Source organism: Neurospora tetrasperma (genome assembly GCF_000213175.1).
Source record: "Neurospora tetrasperma FGSC 2508 unplaced genomic scaffold NEUTE1scaffold_4, whole genome shotgun sequence".
Lineage (NCBI taxonomy): Eukaryota > Fungi > Ascomycota > Sordariomycetes > Sordariales > Sordariaceae > Neurospora > Neurospora tetrasperma.
In genome coordinates this window covers 2,263,138-2,283,820 of record NW_009799102.1, presented here as the reverse complement: position 1 = coordinate 2,283,820, position 20,683 = coordinate 2,263,138, and the positions used below count along the sequence as shown (strand labels likewise).

At 53.5% G+C, this 20,683-nt stretch overlaps 8 protein-coding genes across 8 annotated transcripts; 4 read left to right on the top strand and 4 right to left on the bottom strand.

Moving 5' to 3' along the window:
- Nucleotides 1-219: 219 nt before the first annotated feature.
- NEUTE1DRAFT_117451 (uncharacterized protein) lies at nucleotides 220-3,143 on the top strand (the record flags this gene model as incomplete). Its single annotated transcript, XM_009853971.1, has 5 exons — nucleotides 220-475; nucleotides 628-1,103; nucleotides 1,171-1,188; nucleotides 1,647-1,821; nucleotides 1,967-3,143. 4 exons carry the CDS (start codon nucleotides 681-683, stop codon nucleotides 2,812-2,814), a joined length of 1,464 nt encoding a protein of 487 aa, XP_009852273.1.
- Nucleotides 3,144-3,808: 665 nt separating this feature from the next.
- On the bottom strand, nucleotides 3,809-5,171 carry NEUTE1DRAFT_84164 (uncharacterized protein; the record flags this gene model as incomplete). Its single annotated transcript, XM_009853970.1, has 2 exons — nucleotides 3,809-4,648; nucleotides 4,685-5,171. 2 exons carry the CDS (start codon nucleotides 5,169-5,171, stop codon nucleotides 3,963-3,965), a joined length of 1,173 nt encoding a protein of 390 aa, XP_009852272.1.
- A 1,515-nt stretch (nucleotides 5,172-6,686) lies between these two features.
- NEUTE1DRAFT_84161 (uncharacterized protein) lies at nucleotides 6,687-9,247 on the top strand (the record flags this gene model as incomplete). Its single annotated transcript, XM_009853969.1, has 3 exons — nucleotides 6,687-7,027; nucleotides 7,165-8,443; nucleotides 8,506-9,247. The coding sequence occupies 3 exons, from the start codon at nucleotides 7,022-7,024 to the stop codon at nucleotides 8,703-8,705; spliced, it is 1,485 nt and encodes a 494-aa protein (XP_009852271.1).
- A 234-nt stretch (nucleotides 9,248-9,481) lies between these two features.
- Nucleotides 9,482-11,452, bottom strand: NEUTE1DRAFT_65476 (uncharacterized protein; the record flags this gene model as incomplete). Its single annotated transcript, XM_009853968.1, has 1 exon — nucleotides 9,482-11,452. One exon carries the CDS (start codon nucleotides 11,450-11,452, stop codon nucleotides 9,518-9,520), a length of 1,935 nt encoding a protein of 644 aa, XP_009852270.1.
- A 358-nt stretch (nucleotides 11,453-11,810) lies between these two features.
- NEUTE1DRAFT_123179 (uncharacterized protein) lies at nucleotides 11,811-14,151 on the bottom strand (the record flags this gene model as incomplete). Its single annotated transcript, XM_009853967.1, has 4 exons — nucleotides 11,811-12,300; nucleotides 12,359-13,367; nucleotides 13,440-13,575; nucleotides 13,635-14,151. 4 exons carry the CDS (start codon nucleotides 13,958-13,960, stop codon nucleotides 12,101-12,103), a joined length of 1,671 nt encoding a protein of 556 aa, XP_009852269.1.
- A 705-nt stretch (nucleotides 14,152-14,856) lies between these two features.
- On the top strand, nucleotides 14,857-16,179 carry NEUTE1DRAFT_45591 (uncharacterized protein; the record flags this gene model as incomplete). The annotated part of the gene is made up of 1 exon (XM_009853346.1): nucleotides 14,857-16,179. One exon carries the CDS (start codon nucleotides 14,857-14,859, stop codon nucleotides 16,177-16,179), a length of 1,323 nt encoding a protein of 440 aa, XP_009851648.1.
- NEUTE1DRAFT_147296 (uncharacterized protein) lies at nucleotides 15,800-17,720 on the bottom strand (the record flags this gene model as incomplete). The annotated part of the gene is made up of 2 exons (XM_009853966.1): nucleotides 15,800-17,085; nucleotides 17,184-17,720. 2 exons carry the CDS (start codon nucleotides 17,472-17,474, stop codon nucleotides 16,549-16,551), a joined length of 828 nt encoding a protein of 275 aa, XP_009852268.1.
- A 602-nt stretch (nucleotides 17,721-18,322) lies between these two features.
- NEUTE1DRAFT_84149 (uncharacterized protein) lies at nucleotides 18,323-20,561 on the top strand (the record flags this gene model as incomplete). The annotated part of the gene is made up of 3 exons (XM_009853965.1): nucleotides 18,323-18,461; nucleotides 18,527-19,353; nucleotides 19,412-20,561. 3 exons carry the CDS (start codon nucleotides 18,323-18,325, stop codon nucleotides 20,342-20,344), a joined length of 1,899 nt encoding a protein of 632 aa, XP_009852267.1.
- Nucleotides 20,562-20,683: the final 122 nt, after the last annotated feature.

Below are 20,683 nucleotides of genomic sequence, written 5' to 3'. Positions count from 1 at the left end.
CCTGGAAATTGCGATTTTGTGCTGAATTGCCTGCCCAGCCAGTCATCCCCAATGGTTTCGAGGACGCGGGGCCGGTACCTTTTTTGCTCAGGCGTCGTTTCTGGCCGTGGTCCCTTCCGTTGCTCGCTCCCCCAACAGGACCAGAAAAGCAGAAGCTGTACCAACCGTCCCTGCAATTCTGACCTGCCCTCGCCGTGCCTGGCAAAGAATTGGATCGATCCTTTTCCTTTTTTTCCTCCCCTCCCATCCAAAGGCAAGCAAGCATCCCGTCTCTCTCTTCATCTTTCAACTCTCTCCCGCCCTTCTTCCCACCCCGTTCGATCAATTTTCCCCTTCTCTTCATTCCTCCCCTTCCCTCCATCCACCATCAACATCCACACTCGACTGTGACCTCCGTCATCGAGTTTCTTGTCGTCCAACACAACAACAGTCTTTCACCACTCTCAATTGACTGTTTGCGTGTTCCTCACTTGAGGTAAGGAATGACTAGCTCGAGCTGTGTGAACGGCGCACTGGTTCTGGGAGCTTTCCCAACTTTCCCAACTTTGGACGTGCTGTCACAATTGCAACTTGCACCGTAAACCAGTGATTTCATCATCAGGGTGCTAACAGGAGCAATAAAAGCAGGCAACCGAACATAGGAAATCTTCCACATACCTGAACTCTTCTAATCCACCACAATGTCTGCGAAGAGCATCCTCGAGGCCGACGGCAAGGCCATCCTCAACTACCACCTCACCCGTGCCCCCGTCATCAAGCCCAGCACGCTACCGAACCCGACCAAGCACAACCCTCCTCCCAGACTTGCTTCCCTCCACTTCGCCGAGGATGCCGATGTGAACGGTGTTCTCAGCCAGGCTGAGGTCACCTACCCTTGGCTCCTCCAGGAGGGCGCCCGCTTCGTCGCCAAGCCCGATCAGTTGATCAAGCGCCGTGGCAAGAGCGGTCTCCTTGCTCTCAACAAGACCTGGGCTGAGGCCAAGGCCTGGATTGCTGAGCGCGCCGGTAAGCCTCAGAAGGTCGAGCACACAGAGGGCGTCCTTCGCCAGTTCCTTGTTGAGCCGTTTGTGCCCCATCCCCAGGAAACCGAGTATTATATCAACGTAAGTCGTCCCATTGCTGGATTGGTCAAGGTCCTCCACAAATGAACTGCACGCTAACGTGAAACAGATCAACTCCGTTCGTGATGTAAGTGTTGTCGCTTTTTCCAGTCGTCTTGGCAATTCGTCGAATCATCAGAAAGGTCCCACATGCAAGTGCATCCGAATGACTGTGTCGCCAAGCCCAAGAGGTCCGATGTCCGCATCCCGATTCAAGTCGAAACAAATTCGTGAGGCAGCGGGCCTCAGTTTTCATATACTTGGGAAAAAGAGAAAAAGAAGATTTAGGGGGGAGGTTGAGAAAATTGGGAATGAGAAGCACATTTTGAGTCGTGTGCATGACTTGTGTTGCCCCTGCCAGTCTACGGACGAACGGAGGCTAAACCCAATTCATGTGGAGCGGGACACACCCACCGCCCCCTTTGCGATCCTCACCACCACAACCCCCCCCTCAACCCCTACCCAAACCCCATCACGACACGTGGTTCCCCAAAAGAATTGCCAAACTTAAAATAAAGTTGCGGAAGCTAACTGCACATCATGTAGGGTGACTGGATTCTCTTCTACCACGAGGGTGGTGTTGATGTCGGTGACGTCGATGCGAAGGCCGAGAAGATCCTGATCCCCGTCGACCTTTCACAATACCCTTCCAACGAGGAGCTTGCGAGCACACTGCTCAAGCATGTTCCCAAGGGCATTCACAATGTCCTTGTTGACTTCAGTAAGTTTTACCTGTCGAATCAAGCTTAACCGGCCAGTCTTGGCGGTGCCCTGTCAGGCGTCGAGAACCCACACTCTTCATCCTGATAACCATCCGGGGTTGGCGGATGCATGACTCGATCATTAGTACTAACAGCCTCTCACAGTTGCCCGTCTCTATGCCGTCTACGTGGACTGCCAGTTCACCTACCTCGAGATCAACCCGTTGGTTGTGATTCCCAACGAGGATGCCACCTCTGCCGAGGTTCACTTCCTCGATCTTGCTGCTAAGCTCGACCAAACGGCCGACTTCGAGTGCGGCAACAAGTGGGCTATTGCCCGCTCTCCCGCCGCCTTGGGCATTGTTGCTCAGAGCTCTAACACCGGTGTCAACATTGATGCCGGCCCGCCCATTGAGTTCCCCGCTCCCTTCGGCCGTGAGCTCTCCAAGGAGGAGGCTTACATTGCTGAGCTTGATGCCAAGACTGGTGCCTCGCTCAAGCTTACTGTCCTGAACCCCAATGGCCGTATCTGGACTCTCGTCGCTGGTGGTGGTGCCTCCGTGGTTTACGCCGATGCCATCGCCTCGGCTGGTTTTGCTGATGAGCTTGCCAACTACGGTGAGTACTCTGGTGCTCCCACCGAGTCTCAGACCTACCACTACGCTCGCACCGTTCTCGACCTCATGCTCCGTGCTCCTGTCTCTGAGAAGGGTAAGGTCCTTTTCATCGGTGGTGGTATTGCCAACTTCACCAACGTCGCTAGCACTTTCAAGGGTGTCATCAAGGCTCTTAGGGAGTATGGCAAGGCTCTCATTGAGCACAACACTCAGATTTGGGTCCGTCGTGCCGGTCCCAACTACCAGGAGGGTCTCAAGAACCTCAAGGCTGCGACACAAGAGCTCGGACTCAACGCCAAGATCTTTGGCCCCGAGATGCACGTCAGTGGTATCGTGCCTCTGGCATTGGTCCCTGGCAAGTGGGAGGAGAGCGGTGCGGTGGAGTTCCAAGCTTAAAAGGCTGATGGGTGTGGCGCACATGGTATTATAAATATTTCATTTCTGGTCAGGGAACGGGGAGCGGGTTTGGTTCATTTTATCCTGGTGCATTTAATGCGGACATGACAGAAGATCCCAATAGAGCGAGAACTCGCATGGAAAGTTGTACACAAAAGCTTATCTCAGATGAAAGGTCGGCATGTGAAGATGATATGGTGTCATTGACCTCAGCTAATTACCCATGAAGCGTTGGTTGTAAGGTGGTGATGTGCATCTTGTTCAGGCTCGTCCAGCTAAGCACGAAACGTATCTACTTGAATTTACAATACTACTAGTTTCTCGGCATGTCTAATGGTGTTCACCATGTGCTCCGAGTGATGCTGAGTTAGCGAGTCTCGTTGTCTGGTTTTGATGGGCAGTGTTTGAGAGCCTGCTACCTTCCCTCTAATACTCTTGAGTTGTAGAACGGTGAGGTACAGGAGAAATAAGAAAATTATACGATATCAGTGCCCTCAACGACCCGCACCAATTTGACTAGAAATCGTGGAGACCACGATGTTATTCAGGGGAAAGCGGACCGGAATACGAGGCTTTTGCCTTAGTGCCTGTGGCCGTATTCATCCTTGAATTGACTTGCTTGGCATGGAGATACACATGGAATACGAGCTCGTAGCGTAGTTCTATAGTATAGCATGCAGGGTGTCAAGGGCAATGAAGGTAATTTGAGCGTCGAAGCCTTCCGCCTGGGTCGTCAACATGTCTATATGTCTCTAATACTGATTCTCAGGTGGCCGTTGTTGAATGATGTCAAATGATGTATTTCTCTGGCCGTCCTACTTTGCGGGGATGTTTGTAGTAGTCAAGCACTCAAGGTTCCACTCAGAATTCAAGAGCGTAGGTACCTCTAGTTCCATGTGATTGCCATGGGCCCTTGAGAATGCGTCACACATACACACATAGGCACAACCTGATTAAAGGTGCACCGCATCGAGAAATACGGAATAATAGTTGACGTCGTGAATATCATGAGAATTGTATGCATGGTATCATCCTGTAGGGGTAATCATATACCTGAAACGCTATGCGAAATCCAAAACGCTACTCATGATGATAATGCCCACAAAAAGCCAAAAGAGGTCATCGTCCTTGTAGCATAGCTCTCCTCTTTATCCGCGGCGCCCATCCTCATTCTCACTGCCCTGCTTCGGACCGCTCGCTTTCTTCATCCTCTCCTCCGCTGCCTTCGCCAGGATCTCCCTCCGAGTCAACCCAGCCGATTCAGCCGACGTAGGCGACGGCACCGCATCACTAGCACCCAACACATACGTCCCGCCTGTCCAACCTCCATGATCCATCACCATACCTTCCTCCTCCCCCTCATCTGGCAGCTCGTTCACAGGCCCAGGCCCATACTCATACTCCTCCCCACCCACCACCCTCCCGTTTTTGGTATAATCTGCCCTTTCCACCTCCCTCTCAATCTGCTTGCATAAATCCCAAAACTGCCTATCGTGATCCCCGTGTACATTGTGCGCCAACTCATGACACAGCGTCTTGCGGATCGTCTTGTAATCTCTGTACCCATCGTACGCGTCCGTTCGTAGTCTAAGTTCGATCACCTCCCCTTTGTTGCGGTTCAGTCCCAGGATGCGGGTGGTCCCCTCGTGGTTGGAAGCGGTATACTGCCCCGGGTCCATTTCTGTCAACAAGCCGACGGTGAATTGGTGCGAGCGCATGGCGGTGCGGATACCGGGGTCAGAGGCAAGCCGGTTAAGAAAGGAAAGGCTTCGGGAGGGGTTGGGGAGGTGAGGGAGGGGCCGGATGGTTTGGAAGGTGAAGCGGGTGTCTGAATCTGTTGAGCCGTTGATGGTGTGGATCCCACCGGCACCGGTTCGTTGGCTACTTGTTGGAGCTGGTCGGCCTTTGTAAGCCATGCGCCGCTGGGCTTGGAGGGCTGCTTCGCGCTTGGCGATCGAGGCGGAGGCAGCGTGGAGGGATTCTAGGGCTGATTTCTTGGGGGCCATGAAGCGGAGGGAGTTGCCGGCGTAGAGCTGCATGGGGAGGGCATCGTCGTCTGGAGTCTTGAGGAGGGATTTAGTCTTTGTTGTTGATGATGATGATGGTGGTGACTGGCGCTTCTCGACGATAGCTTTCGATTTCAAAAAATCGTATTCAGGCCATTGGTGGCCGAGGGCCATGAGAAGGTCCTCGAAAGTGGTGTCGTCCCTAAAAAGCCAACTTTGGGAGTGTTTCTCGGGGGCGAACTTGATTGTCATTTCGAAGTGTTCGCCATCGTTGATGTATGATGTGCTGACCTCTGATGCGAGTGGCAGCGGTGCGCCTTTTGGCTGCGACTCTTGCTCCGAATCGTTCATTATGATTAATATGGACTACTCGATAAGAACTTGCGTAATTTTGAGTATCTGCGCCCGCGATCTTGATAGTTGAATAATCAGGGACAGCTGATATAGATGAGATCTCAGTTAAAGGTCGTGATTGCAATGAGTGTTTTTGATAGCTGTGTACCCAAAACTCCAAGACCAATGCAAGGAAGTATGAACCGAAAGGGATGATGGTTTGTACTATTTGCAATTGCGCGAGAGGTTTGAAGTTTGTTGTCAAGTGCAAGTTGATGGCATCAACAATGGATGAGTTCAGGTTATACCTGCTAACGTTGCTTCGTAATCAATCAAGTATGTACACTACATACCGGTTGGCGATGCGCACGGCACTAGTTCGTTGGAAAAGAATGTTCTATGCAGCTTCCAGAACAGGAGGTCATCCAGACGCTGAATGGTTGCTTTGTCATCATGTTCAGACGTTCAACAGCAGCACCTGATACTGGAAGCAATGAGGGAGGCAAATTCCAGATCACAGATGCGATGGAAAGATGTTGAAGCCGGCTGCTACCGACAGATTTACAAATCGTCATTGCCGCTCAGGTACTTATGTGCCTGTCCGTGCGAATAGACAGCAGCGGTTCTGTGTGCCTGCATCAGAGCTCCTGCCGCTTGTGCACATCTCCCGTGAGAGTTCGGGTGTCGTTCCCAGACATTTCCTGTGACGGCGTGAGTGACACAATGATCATATGTGTGGCATTGAGAAACAATAGAAGCTCTCACAACTTCCTCACAGCCGTTTTGACAGGTCGTGGCCAAGATCTAAACAGCACCTAATCTCAAACAGAGGCGGCGCGGGAGTGTCTCTCTGTCATCCCATCGCTGTGCAGGGATAGTACGAGTTGTAATATAATTTATGGGGACCATGGAAATCACATTTAATCTCAGACAAAGGTAGCATGCCGGCGATCGTCAGTAACCTAACAGCCTTATTCCTGCTCCATGAATCCGTCACAATAACTTTAGGAATGAACCACACTTGGCTTTTTGAAGTATGTAGGTATTTGGCATTGATACAAGAAGAATGTGGAGAGAGGATTGGATCCGCAGATAAATGGGAGGAGGTTGCAACGGAAGATGACTTGATTCTTCTCAGATTAGCGCGACACTGTTTAAAAGAACGCGAAGAACAAAGGGTGCCCCCGTGTTGTTTCCAAAGAAATGGTGATGAACGGCCGAATAAGACTGCAATTGGGTGAAGCAGTAATCAAGGGGAGTTATGAACTAGCTACTTCAGGTGCCACAGTCCTGCGCGGCAGGGGAGAAGGTATCCAATACCTCTACCTACCCTGACACTTGGCTAACCTCGCTAGCTCGCTTGTGTGGAGCGGTGCCCCCATGGGCCTTCCCAACCACGCCGAAATCACCATGACACTTTCACTTGTTGCCCGTGTTCGGCTTGGGGTGTGCCGCCCCTGGTATCTTGGCCTGTTCCAACTTGCGCCTTGGAATCTCCCTTTTCTTCCTTGCTTTCCTCTCTTTCCTTTCTATTTCGTCCCCGTCTTTTCCGTACAACGCATCGACTTTGGCGTCTTGTTGGAGTCGCATTCTCTGCACCTTCTTTAATTCCTGACACTCGTTCGTCCGATTTGCCTGATCTGAGGCTCCGCTCTTTCTTCTTGTCGCTCCTTTAGACAGCTTTGTTGTGATTTCCTGCCGACCGCCGTTTTCTCATTTCGAGTCTTCGTTGCCCTTCGATCTACTACTACTAGTATTTGGGCAGATCACCAGAGCAACAACCCGTCGTCAATCAACAACCGAACTCGGTCATCTCGACTTGCAAATCCAGTAGCTGCGGAATTTCCAGACCCCATCATACTATTGCCATGCTTGTAAGTATGCGCCGGCGCAGCCTCTTGGCCATGTTATATGCAGCTCTACTGCAGTAGCATGTACACTACATCGCAGTGGCACGCATGTGAACGTTGTGGGAAACAGCCGCAATGACTGACGCTATATGTGACTGTAGATCCAATCGACTCTTATCGCGCTCAGCGCGACCCTCGCTGCCGCCGTCAAGCCCTTGACGGTCAAGAACCAGTTCTTCGTCGACCCCAACGACAACATCTTCCAGATCGTCGGTGTCGCCTACCAGCCCGGTGGCTCTGCTGGCTACAATGCCGCCCTCGGAAAGGACCCCCTCAGCGATGGCGATATCTGCCGCCGTGACGCTGCCATTCTCCAGATTCTCGGCGTGAACACCATCCGTGTTTATAACTTGAACCCGGATGTCAACCACGACGAGTGCGCCAGCATCTTCAACGCCGCCGGTATCTACATGATCCTCGACGTCAACTCTCCCCAGGTTGCCGGCTCCCTGCAGAACTACAACCCCTGGGAGTCGTACTATGACACCTACGTCAACCGCACTTTCGCCGTTGTTGAGGCCTTCAAGAACTACGACAACACCCTTGCCTTCTTCTCCGGAAACGAGGTCATCAACGACGCTTCTTCCGCCGGCCAGGTCCCCCCTTACATGAGGGCCGTCACCCGCGATATCAAGAACTACGTCGCCAAGCACTGCGACCGCAAGATCCCCGTCGGCTACTCGGCCGCCGATGTCCGTGACGTTCTCTTCGACAGCTTTGAGTACTTCACCTGCGCCGAGGACGGCAAGTCCGACGACCCTAGCCGCGCCGACATCTTCGCCCTCAACAGCTACTCCTGGTGCGGCGACAGTGACATGCAAAAGTCCGGCTACGTCGACCTCGTCGAGGGCTTCAGCAACACCTCCGTCCCCGTCTTCTACTCCGAGTATGGCTGCAACGAGGTGAAGCCCCGTATGTTCACCGAAGTTGGCGCCATCTACGGCGAGGATTTCAGCACCGTTTTCTCTGGTGGTATCGTCTACGAGTACACCGAGGAGGAGAACAGCTACGGTCTCGTCAGCGTCAACACCAAGGACCAGTCCGTCACCCTCCTCAAGGACTTCTACACCCTCAAGGATCAGTTCGCCAAGCTCGACTGGAAGAAGATTCAGGGCGTCAAGTCCGCCAAGGACGGCTCCGGCCCCAAGCCCCCCAAGTGCGACTCGAAGTTGATCCAGTCCAAGGACTTTGACGGCAACTTTACCCTCCCCGCCATGCCTCCCAACGTGCCCAAGATCCTCGCCAATGGTGTTAGCCCCAAGCCCAGCGGCAAGCTCATTGAGGTTACCAACTTCAAGTCCAAGTACACTGTCAAGAACGCCGATGGTAGCGTCATCTCCGACTTGACCGTCAAGCCCCTCAGCAACGACGAGAGCAACTGTGCGTATTTCTTCTCCTTCTTTCAGTACCAAGGAAATCTTTAACTAACAAAATCACAACAGCTCCCGGTACCAACGATGCCAAGATCCAGTCCTCTAGCAGCGTCTCCTCCTCCTCCGGCAACTCCACCACCTCGGGCTCCAGCTCGGAGGCTACATCCGACGCCAAGAACACCAGCGGCGCCGCCGGCAGCGCCGTTGCTATGACCGTGCCCGCCATGGCCATGGGTGCCTTTGCCATCTTTGCCGGTCTCGCCTTGTAGATGAGGCACCGGCACGTCAGAGCGCTGGCTGTTTAGTCGGCGGTTGTCATTTCTGCAAGTAAAAAATAGGTCATCAAGAAGATGCTATAGAGTTAAACCGATTGATAGCGCAAGTTGTAATAATCTGAAAGGTCATTATGATGTTCCGCCAAATTCTTTTTTTCACTTTTGGTGCTGTTGCTGCTGGTGGTGGTCATGGAATAGTTGATGTGAAGTCTTTGGCTGTTCCTGGTCTGTAGGCCCTCGAAATCGAGCGGTTAAAGCTTTAATATGTTTCCTTGAGGGGGGTGGTGAGAAAGGGATAGAGTTAGAGATGAGGTGAGTAATGCAAAGGGGACAGAAAAAGTAAATCAACGGCAGTGGTAGGTAACTGAACCCTAGTGTATTGTTTAGTGACGGATCGTACATAGTGACTATTATCGTGATACCGACAAAGAGGACATTAGCCGCTCTCTAGTGGTGCCTCTATATTACCTCTAAGTAGCTGATAGTCCGCTCGTCGCTAGGCGGTAGCCTGTTCTCAACAACGCCTTTACTTGTCGTTTACACTCCTTGACCATGACCATATTCCTCCCCTTGACGTGACAAACTTGATGAAAGCAATAAGAGTTCATCCGCAAACCGACCATCTAACGACACAGGAGGATGAATAGTCTTTCAAGGGGTATGAATTTCAAGTACCGTATCTATATGCATAGTTACCACATGATAGCCGCAAATCATCCTTTTTTATATCCCAAGATCAGTAAGCGGCATCTCGTTCCAAAGCCTCTTTTCGTCTTTTGCTTGTATTCATCACACACAACTACTCTCTACTCATCAACCCGATTCAAAATCGCCACGCCCTCGACATGCCCCGTCTGCGGGAAGAAATCAAACCCGCGAATGCTCTCAATCACATAGCGACTCATCTTCTTCTCCCCCTCCGTCGGATCCACAAACGCTTCCCCAAATGTATCCCCCACGCGGCCCCTGACCAACACGCCGACATCGCGCGCCTGCGTGTGCACGTTGCAACTGACATACACCACCCTCCTCGGCGCAAACTGCATCAGCTGTCGCAAAAAGCTGGCATCGCACCCCTTGCGAGGCGGATCCAGAACCACCACGGTCTCGTCCGCGTCGAGTTGCGAAACGGACTCGAACAGCTTGGGCGCGTCGGCCGCGATGAACTTGCACTGCGATTCGTCCAGCCCGTTCAGGCGGGCGTTGCGCCGCGCAAAGTCAATGGACTTGTCGGCGATGTCGATGCCGATGGAGCCACCCGGGAACAGGGAGGATTGGGTGATGGTGAAGAGGCCAGAGCCCGAATAGGCGTCTATTAGGTTCTTGATGGGCTTGGCGCCTTCCGGCAGCGAGGGCGGGAGGATGTGTTGGCGGATGTGGTCGGTAAAGGGGGAGAGGATGGAGTTGTTGTTTTGGAAGAAGGAGCCGGCCGGGTTCTGGAAGATGAAGGAGTCAATGTACTCGGTCGAGGTGGCGTTGTTGTCGGTGATGCAGGTCTTGAAGTCGGTGTAGCTGCCGTCGCAGGCGGGGGTGGCGATGGGCGTGGAGAGCACGCCGGGCTTGAGATCGGGAACGGCGATTTCCGAGCCGTCGGCGGGCTTGGGCACACGCTTGGTGCTCTCGCGAAGCAGGATGGTGGCGCCGCGGGTGTAGGAGGCAAATTCCTTGGACATGCGCTCGCGCTCGGCCTTGAGACCGGCGCGGACGGCGTCCGTGGCGATTGGGCAGTCCTCGATGTCCATCACCTTGCGCAGACCCTTGGGGGTGAAACCGATGGGGGGCATCTCCTCCATGGGCTTCTTGAAGCCGCGGCGGTTGCCGCCAGGGGGGCCGTCGAAGTGGGGGGTCAGCTTGGTGCGGTAGCCGTACTGAAGAGGGGAGCCGATGGTGTCGAGAATCTCGGGAACGAGCTCGGGAGAGAGGTTGGAGAAGTTCTTGTAGGCCTTGACCACGATGCTGCGCTTGTGCTTGAGCTGCTCCGAGTAGTCGAGCATCTGGAACTGGCAGCCGGAGCACTTGGCGAAGTACTTGCACTGGATGCGGCTGTCGTCGCGGAGAGGCGAAGGGGTGAGGACCTCCAGGAAATCGGCATGCGAGTAGCCGTCCTGCGGTACATGGCGGTAGACGCGGGCCTTGACAACGTCGCCGGGGACAGTGAAGGGGACGACATAGATGTGGTTGGAGTTCGAACCCTTCTGCCTGGCAAGACCATCACCGGTGGAGGACAGTGATAGCACCTCGGCTTCGATTTCGGTGCCCTGCGCAAGAAGCTCCTGCTTGGTCTCAGCCTCCTCCTTGTCCTCCGTCTTCTCCTCCGTCTTCTCCTCACCCTCTACCTTCTCAACCTCCGGCTTGGCCTCAGCCTGAGCCTCAGTGGCTCCCTCATCGATCACATCGGCCACAGTCAAGGTCTCAAGAAGTGCATTGATATCGTGCAGCAGAACTTCCTCCGGGGATCCTTCGGACGCAACCACAACCTTCTTCTGCTTTTTCCTGAACTTTCCAGGCTTGCCGTTAAACTGTCTCTTGCCCATCTTGTTATGCTGATGGTGCTTATGGAACCCGTTGTCTTTATGGAACTCGTTGTCGAAATCTGCTTTGGATGTTGATGCCGTGTAGTGGCTCGCTGACCTGGCCCAGGAGAATTTGTTATTCGGCAGCGCCAATTGGCTACGGATGAATGCTGATGTTGTGGGTTTGATGAATGATCGAGTGAAGAGAAGTCGGGCGGTTGCCGACATTGATGAGTTGTGACGCAGAAACAATCAAAACCCAAGTGAGGCGGACGAGTGAGATGCAGGTGAACAAGTCCGGTTCCTGCGTCCAATATCTCAACTCTTCTCCTTTGGTAAAGTTGGGATGAATCGAGGTCCTGTCGCAGATTTTTGACTTGTGATCCGAATAGGAAAGTGGATGACAGGGAGAACCTGAGTGGTCGATGGAGTCTGGATTTTCTGAGTGGTACGCACGGGCCACACAGCCTCTAAACTCACCCCTGATCTTGACTCGTTCTACAAGTATCTCGAGACAAAACTCCTCGTAGGGTTCAGGTTGAAACGTCAATATATTGTAGAAGAACGGTCTTGTCATCCATCTTACATCATCAAGAAAATGTGAATTGATTCAAGCCTCTATATACCCATCATGATTAAGACAAGGCTGATAGTGCCCATATATGTCTGACCACCTCCCGATGCATGACATTTCAACAACTCAGGATAAATACAAACAGCTGGTTGATTATTTGTATATTAAGAAAAGGGTATCCATGATGATATTTACTGTTTCTGCTGGCAGGGACCTATAGCCCAGCCACCCTCTCCAACATAGTAATGACGTTAGTATAGTAAGGCGTGGTGCAGGAGCGAACAGGGCAGTAGATCGCGCGATCACTGTCTGCTCTTGGGCTTTTCGACCGCCTTGATAGCCACACATTTCTCCAGTTGCTCGATCCACCTCCTCGCGAACTCCTCCTCAGTGAAGCGTTTCGCCGACTTGCGGGCCCTTAACCTGACAGCGTACGGGTTAGGCAAGGACAAAGCCTTCTCGAAGCCCTCTGCGAATTCCTTGGAGGTCGTGGCGTGGAAGCCTTTACATTCGTTAGTCAAACTCGGCCCGAGAAAGGAATCAAAAAATGCAAAACTCACCAGTAGGTTCTCCATCGACCTCGACAACGATATCTAGCTTCGGTCCACCACTATCATGCACCACCGAGATCAACCCAGCAGCCTGATACTCCACCACTCCGATGCCAAAGTGCTCGTTCCACATGCCATTAACGCCTACGCTTGCGCGCCTCAACCACTCCAGGATATCCGGCCACGACGCATCCAGATGGAACTCAACCCGGTCCTTGATATGCAGCTCGTTAACCAGCAGCCGTAGCTTGTAGACCCTCTTCGAGTCGTAATCATCCCTTACACTGCCGACCAGGACCAACTTTGCGTCCCTCGCCGCTTCCGATCCGCTCTTCAAGAATTCCGCAAACGCCTGCACAATGAGTTGGTGATTCTTCTCTGGCCTGAACTGCGCAATGTACAGGAGCACATTCTCTCTCCGCTTCTCGCCTTCCGGGGAGACCTCAACCTCCTGCTCCAGCTCCTCGACGGCCACGGGCGGGTAGACCACCGCGATGGGGTTGACCTTGGACTTGATACCGGGCACCGCGCCCGTCAGGTTGCGCACAGGTCCCCAGAGCTTCTCGATGTGCGCCTGCGTCCAGGTCGAATTGGTCATTACCACGTCCACGGACGCGCCCATGAGCGAGTACAGCCGTGCGAACAGCTGCCAGTAGATCTTCTTGGCGCGGCCCTTGGCACCAGTGCCCTTGCCGGCGTTGACGCCCTGGCTGCCGACGGTGGAGGCCGGATCGAGTGACTCGAGCATGTCGGTCGAGATGGTTGGGTAGTGCACGTAGGCGGCTGTGGGCACGTCGCGGAAGAGGAAGCGGGAGAAACCGAGAGCGAAGGCGTAGCCCATAGTGTCGACGAAGATGTCGGGCACGAGCAGGGAGAAGGCGTCCCAGGCCATGATAAGAGAGCCAAAGGACTGGCCGGCGAGGGTGAAGTAGGGCCATGTGGAGGCGAGAACCCATCGCCGGGTAGACAGGTAGAGGAAGTTGACGGTGGGCGGGTGGAGGTGGATGTTGAAGCGTTGCTGTTAAAGTAAAGAGGTCAGCAAGACACTTGGGGATGCGCTTGAAGCGGTACAGTTGGGCACTTCTCTCACCTCTACTCTGGAGAGGATAGCCTCCTTGCTAACATCGTGATCACCCGTATAGACAACACACTTGGCTTTGGGCCAGCGTTTCTGCGTGGCCCGAATAGCAGCCCAAAGGACCCTCTCTCCGCCTCCGCCGGCGTTGCTGCGTCTGGTGTTAGTGCCAGATCTGTAACAGTAAGAGATCCCCTAGGCACAACTCACCAAAAGGGGTGAAAGAAGCCCACGATGCCATCCCAATCCTTATCGTAGACCTTGCCGTCGGATGTGCCGGTAGCTTCGGTGTTGTTGACGGTGTCCCGATCCTCTTTCTCCTCTTTTCGGCCCTTTGCGCCCTTGGAGTCTCGATATTTTCTTTCGTCGGCCTCTACCACCTCGAGAATGTGGCAGCGTCGGCCGTCTGTCTTCCTACGCAAGTACCATCCCAGCGAGGAACCGACCAATCGCCATATGAAGGGGATAAACAGGGCGAGAAGCGGGCCGATAGTGAACAAGGAGATGGCAACGTATGTGAAGAGACCGTTCGCCATACCTGGAAGTGTTATATATGCGTGGTTTCTGTACTGTTATGCCGGTTCTATGTATTGGTATTTGAGCGCTATGCGCCGTTGCTTGGGGAACTTTGGAAGATTGTCCAGAGCTTCGGGTTATCTAGGCGCGAATCGAACGGGCGTTTGTTGGAGCAGCTCAAGCAAAATGGCCCAGGGATAGAAGAGAGGTCATATAGTACAGAAAACAGAAAGGGATTAACGGCTAAACGAAGGACTATGAAGTTAAATCGCCGCAAGATCCCAAAGCCGACCACTGAACTGGACAGGAGTCTGGACGGGTTGCTGGGCGGATGATAACGTTTGACGGGGTGATGGAGGTCGAATGATCTGGCCTTGTGTTTTGGGTTCAGGTCCCTCCACCACCATGACTGAATATGTACTATCGCGGCAGCTACGGTATTTGCGGGGGTGTTTGATAGTGCAAGCGGGCGCCATTCAGGGGTCTGCGTCGAGCTCTGACGTAGGGAACACTGTGCACCAAGAGCAATGTGCAAGCTCACAATCAGTCGCCAAGTGTCAGCTGAAGCCTACAATTGGTCAGATGAGTACGGAGCACGGACTTCATGTTTGATCTTGGCATAGTTATGCTTAGGACCCTGGCATACTATGTAGAGCCGGCAGGCACGTTATTCAATTTGAATGTTTATCGGGAATGTCTCGCCAATGAATTCCAAGAGGATCCTCTGAATGTCTAAGTGAACTTCAGGGTTCACCGGGAACAACATCTCATCTCAGTTGTTCAGCAGTAAAGTGCTGAAAAGAGAGAGGTTGGAAGGAAAGGGTGATTCGAGTCGGATGGATAATATGATACCCTAACTTTTTTCTTCTTCTCTTCTTTCTACCCTGTCTCACTCATCACCAGCTCCCAGCTCATTATGGCTGCTTTCGGAGGACGTACAGTCGGCGGTTTGAGCATGAGCTCGCTGGCCCGGCATGGGCTTTCCACCACATCGAGCTCAGTCCGACCACTGGGCTTCACAGCAGCCACCCAAATACGTCACAGGAGGAATAGTCCAGCCTCATCGGTTCCCTCACAACGACGAACCTTTGTCAACGAAGCCGTCACCACTGTCGAGCAGCTCCTCCTCGCCGCCCAAGCCAACCTGCACATCCCATGGTACATCCTCATCCCCGGTTTCGGCGCGACCATCAGCCTCATCTTCCGCGTTCCCGCGGCCAAATACACCCAGCGGCTCGCCCAGCGCCGGGCCCTGCTCAAGCCCATTCTGATGGCATGGGGCCGGAAGCACTACCAGGAAGTCAACTACGCGAAGCAGGCCGATCCCGTCAAGCACGACTTTCACCCGCCCACCGAGATCATGAAGCGGATGGAGAAGACGAGCAAAAGGTTACTGAAAGAGTGGGGCGTGCAGCCATGGAAGCAGTTTGTGCCGTTTTTGGCCTTTCCCGGCTGGCTGGTGGGTATCGAGGCTTTGAGGAGGTTGTGTGGCGGACCGGTTGGTCTGTTGGGTATGTTTTTGGGAGCTAATAAGGACGGGAAGGCGGCGGCGGAGGCGGCCTCGAAGGCGGCGGAAACTACACAACAAGCAGTGTCACAAGCAACTGAAGCGGCCATGAACGCCGCCCAGACTGCTACGGAAGCAACTATCACCACCACCCCCGTCGCCGACACCATTGTCAACCCCCTAGCCAACATCCTCCCGGAATCCCTCTCCAGCTATTTCCAAAACCCCCTCCCCACCACCATGGAGGGCTGCCTCTGGTTCCCCGACCTCATGGCCGCCGACCCTCTGCACATCCTCCCCTTCATTCTTTCCTTCACCATGTTCGTCAACGTAATGCCTCGCAACTCAGAAGGGTGGTTGCGTCTCCTGAACCCCGGGACGGAGGACGTCAACCCAAACAACATTGGCGAGCACGCATCCAAGATCAAGCAGCAAAAATTCGTAGGACTTAGGATGCAGCGGGCGCTGCTGCTGCTGACGCTGATCGTTGGGCCCGCCACCATCAACTTGCCGGCGGCGCTGCACCTGTACTGGATCACAACGAGTCTGACGAGCAACGCGATCACGAGCGTGGTAGCGGCCAAGATGCCGTTGCCGCCGTATCTGGGACCGGCCAAGGGGAGGGGAGATGATCCGTATGTGAGACCGAAGCTGCCGGGGCTGGATTGGGAGCCGAATCCCACGGCCGTACAGAAGGCAATCTTGCGGGCCAAATCACAGGATGGAGTATAACAGATTTTGTACTGTATGTATGTAGATGTATGAGACATAAGATACCTATGGATGGATGATAGATAGACTGGCCGCCTAGAGAGACCAGATGGAAACTGTATAACCAATAAGAGCAAAAAGAATGTAAGAACTCCGAAAACGCCTTTCCCCTGTCTTTGATCCCCTCCAGGCGTCTTTGCAATAACGAAATCAACAACAACGGCAGCAACAGAAACAACAAAACCAACCATTACAGGATTACCCTGTCCTCCGAGCCATTCCCTTCCGTTTCATCATCAAAACGTCATCAACAATCATATCCTTACTGTGTCCCGTCTTTCCGCATCCTGCACTCGTTTTTCGTACCATGCCATATCATGTCCCACCCATTTAGCCCAAGAACACCGCCAACAAAACAATCGTCAAGATAACGCTCAAAATCAGCAACAAACAGCACGCCTTGCCCCTCGCATTCTTCTGATACCTCGCCGCACTCCTCAACTCCCTATCCGCCCCCGCCGTATCATCCCTCACATTCTCCACATTATTCGCAATCGTATCCAGCATCTCGCCCTGCTCGCTGACGATCTGAGCCACTTGCTGGAACAGCACATTCAAGTCGCCAACACCCTGCTCGATATTGCGAATCTCCTCTTCGCGCTCGAGGATGAGCGCATCCTGGAAATCGACATCGGATTGCGACGCGAGGTGGGTGAGTTCTTGCTCCTGATACTGCAGCAGCTGGGGTTCCCCGGACTCGAGCACGGGGTGCGAAGAGTGCGAAGGGTCGGTGGCGTCGATCACGGAGCGGGCGGCGGTTACTGAGGCTTTTTGCTTGTCGAGGGCGGTGCGTTGGAGGGATTGGAATTCGGAGAGGGAAGATTGAAATTCGCGCGAGAGTTTTTGTTGCATGTATTTTTGGGTGGGCTGGTTTTTTTTGGTTTGGCGTGTTAGTCGACAGTCCGGCTCTTGGCAATGGAGGGGACGAGGAGTGGTGATAAGAGAGAGAGAGAATAGTAACGTACAGTGACATCTTCCCAGGTTTGCACCTTCTTGACGCCCCCGCCGACTTCCTTGAATAGATCGCGCGACTCCTCAATCAGCTCGTGGACTCGTTCCCGAACCCGTGGAGTATCGCGCCGCGTGCCGAGATGGCCGACCTCGCCTTGGAGTCGCTGGTTGTTGCCGTTAAGCTTGAAGAGCTTATTCATCAAATCTTGGGAGAGACGCTGGAACTCGGGGTCATCGGTATACTGGCTGCCACCGGTATTGCGACGGCGCCCCGCCTCAAGGGAGGAGAGCTGATCGAATGACATGGTTGCTGGTGGTTGTTGTCGTGGTTGTGGTTGTGGTTGTGATAGTAGATAGTTTGGCTTATCGGTGCCTGATGCGATGCGCAGGGTAGTGATTGTCGTCGATAAGATGGAATGTGGTATGTATAAATATGCTGTTCAGTTCTTCAAGCAAGAGGGAGCTGAGATGAGGCCCTTCGGAAAACGAGCGATCAGTCGGTGCCTGATTTGTTGGTGAATGTTTTTGTCAACAGGCGGTGGTGGTCCGAGGTTCCCTTGGGTGGGTGGTTGTAAGTTGAAGCGAACCTAAGGTGACTTGTGACTTGTGATCTGGGACGACAATGGGTCGCAAGTGGTTTCAGTTGCATTGGATTGCGTTCCATATCCAGGCGAGCCAGGACACCACCAGTCGCTGTCCCTCAGTGGCTGCTGTGCGCTGTCAGCATCCTCCACTGTCAGTTTCGAGGGAACTTCCATCCCTGCCGTCCTGCCGCTCCAAAGCTTCGGCTTGGCTTGTTGGAGACGTAATGGGGCATCTTGACCAATCATGATACCGGGCCTTTAGCTCGTGTGGATCCAAGAAGAGTGACAGGCTGACGACAGCGCGTCCCCTCGTGTTTTGGGGAACTGGAAGCTTCAGTCCAGCGCGGCAGGCAGGCCCACCCCGTTTTTTTATTTACAACCAACTCAACACCTCGTATCAAACCCGAAGCTGCCTCAAGATCCAAATCGGGCTTTACTGACCTCAGCTCAATTTCGACGAGGACCAATCTCACCTCCCCGCCCTCCTCCTCACGCGCATCACGTCTTCCAGACACCATCCACAGGCAAACAACCAACGACGGCGGGACTGTCGACAATGTGCTGTGAAGATGGCGTCCGCATCTGTTAGACGACCGCCTTACAAGGACTTCCTCCAGCCTGCACTCCATCGCCGTTTTAGTACCACGGCCTTGATTCTGCTCGTCATCGCATATGTCTATGCCATTGGCCTGGCCAGATGGAACTCTTGTAAGCTAGCTAGCTACCTTCTACTACCTGACGCGAACCAACTGACCATGCTGCTCTCCATCTAGTCCTCTGGTCTTGGTTTCCCATCGGCCCAACTGGCTTTCGCGCCGCCTTTTTCTGGTTCTCCGGCTCGCTCATCCTCATCCTGCGCATCGCACAATACCATCCCGGCTACCGAACATCCGACTCGGCTTTCGATACCTTCCTCAAGCATTGGCGCAACTTCTCGACCTTGGAGACCATCTTGACGTATGCCTTCTCTGCCTGGCTCTTTGCCCAGGTCTACCTACTCTCCCAGCCTAAGGACTCTGGGATGGAATGGGTGACCTACTTGTCGTACGATAGACAGAGGCTGAACGAGAAGGCTGTCTTTTTTACCACCCATCTTGTGATTCTCGGCGTCTACCAGGCCATCAGACATCTATATTTGGACATTGACCGGCTCCTCTTGGGTGTCGCTAAGCCCTCAGAGAAGGCCGTCCGAAACAACAACAGTGATGTCGGCACCCTTATGAAGAAGTTCTGGGGTGAGATGCCTATCATTTTTTTGCAGTCACTCAATCAAACGCTTGCCAGCCTGATATTGACTTTCGTCATCTACCCGTTCCTGCGCAAGGCGGTCTGGCGGCTGTCGCTCTTCTTCTTTCGCCCATTCTTCAACCTTCCAAAGACGAACTATGTGCCATATTCGTGGCCCGTCTCCTTCAAGAGCGCCACTTCGATGGTCCTGGCTAGCACCATGCTCCTGATCGTTTGGATTGCTGGTAACACTGCGTTCACCATGTTCATGGTCAAGGAACCGACCAAGGATCAACGCCCTTTCACCTCGGGGTCCAAGGATCCCAATGGCAGTCTCTTGAACGGACTCAGGCACAGAAAGTTGTTTTACAAGGTATGTTCGCTTTAATCGTCCACGTTGTCACGTACCTGATTGCTAATGATCAAACAAGTGCTTCGCCATGTGGGAGTTGGCTCTGATTGCGCGCGATTTCCCGGAGAGACGCAAAGCCATCTACGAAGACCTCGACCGAAAGGACGGACCGGCGTGGTCGCAGGTCTGCTCCATTTGTCTCGAGGTTCTGAAGAGCCTTGAGACGAACATTGGCAATTATGGAAAGGCTCCTGAGCCTGTGGCTGCTCCAGTAGTACAGCCTGTTGAGGAAAAGGTTCGAACTGCTCCACCTCCAAAGGAGGAACCCATCTTCCTGGGAGGCCCTGCCAGGAGGCGGAACTTCCTGTCTGAGGTTGAGAAGACGGTTGTTGAGGTTGCCGTTGCTCCTGGTCAAGGATCTCCCCTCAAGCCATTTGCGAAGAAGGTCGTAGATGCGGCCAAGCATCAACTCCTGGAGATCCAAAAGGCCGTCACTGGAACCGACGATACCGCCAGCCTCATCAGGAGTTGGGCTCTGAAGGGACTCCACAAGTGGGTGGGGATTCCATTCCGCAAGGAGTACCGGAGAAGGATGCTCCATGCAGTTCTCGGAAGCCCTTACGGCGAGCCCAGTCTTTACATCAACGCAGCCTACGCCCTCGGCATGCTCACAAGCCACAGTCTGCAGGAGGACAAGTACGGCAACGTGCAGAGGGATATCGCGACGATTATCCGGACATTGACGAATATGACCAAGAAGCTGGACAGATTCAAGGAAGGGTTCGAGGTTCACTGGACGGATGTTGAGGGTATCAAGGAGTGCCCTGAGGTGGATGCTATTCTGGAGGCCTTGAGGGAAGCTTTGACCACGCTCATTGTCGAGTTTGGTCCGTATGCGCGGGATTTGAGGCTGACGTTGACGGATATGCGCTTGGCCAGGGAGGCTGCGAATTTTCCGGAGCCGCAGCCAAGGGCGGACCATCTACTAGACCTGAGCCAGTGGAAGAGGTGATGAAGATATTGTGATGACTGGAGCATATTTCTTGTATGAGTAAGCACACACACACACACGGAGTAGGGAGGTTTTGCTTAAAAGGAAAAATAGGGAGAAAAGCAGCATGGCTTTGTTTTCGGCGGCATGTTATGGATTGTTTTATGTTGTATGACACTACCTCAATGAGCGTACGGTAGTGGTGCTACATAAGGTACAAACAGATTGTTTACTTGCAGCGATGTCCCCCCTGTGCTCCCCTGAACGGTCAAGCCGTGCAGGGGCTCGGTACGTAATGGTGCGGCTGTGCAGGGATGGGCGAGCCGGCGGGAAATGAGGTCACACGTGCCATGATCCACG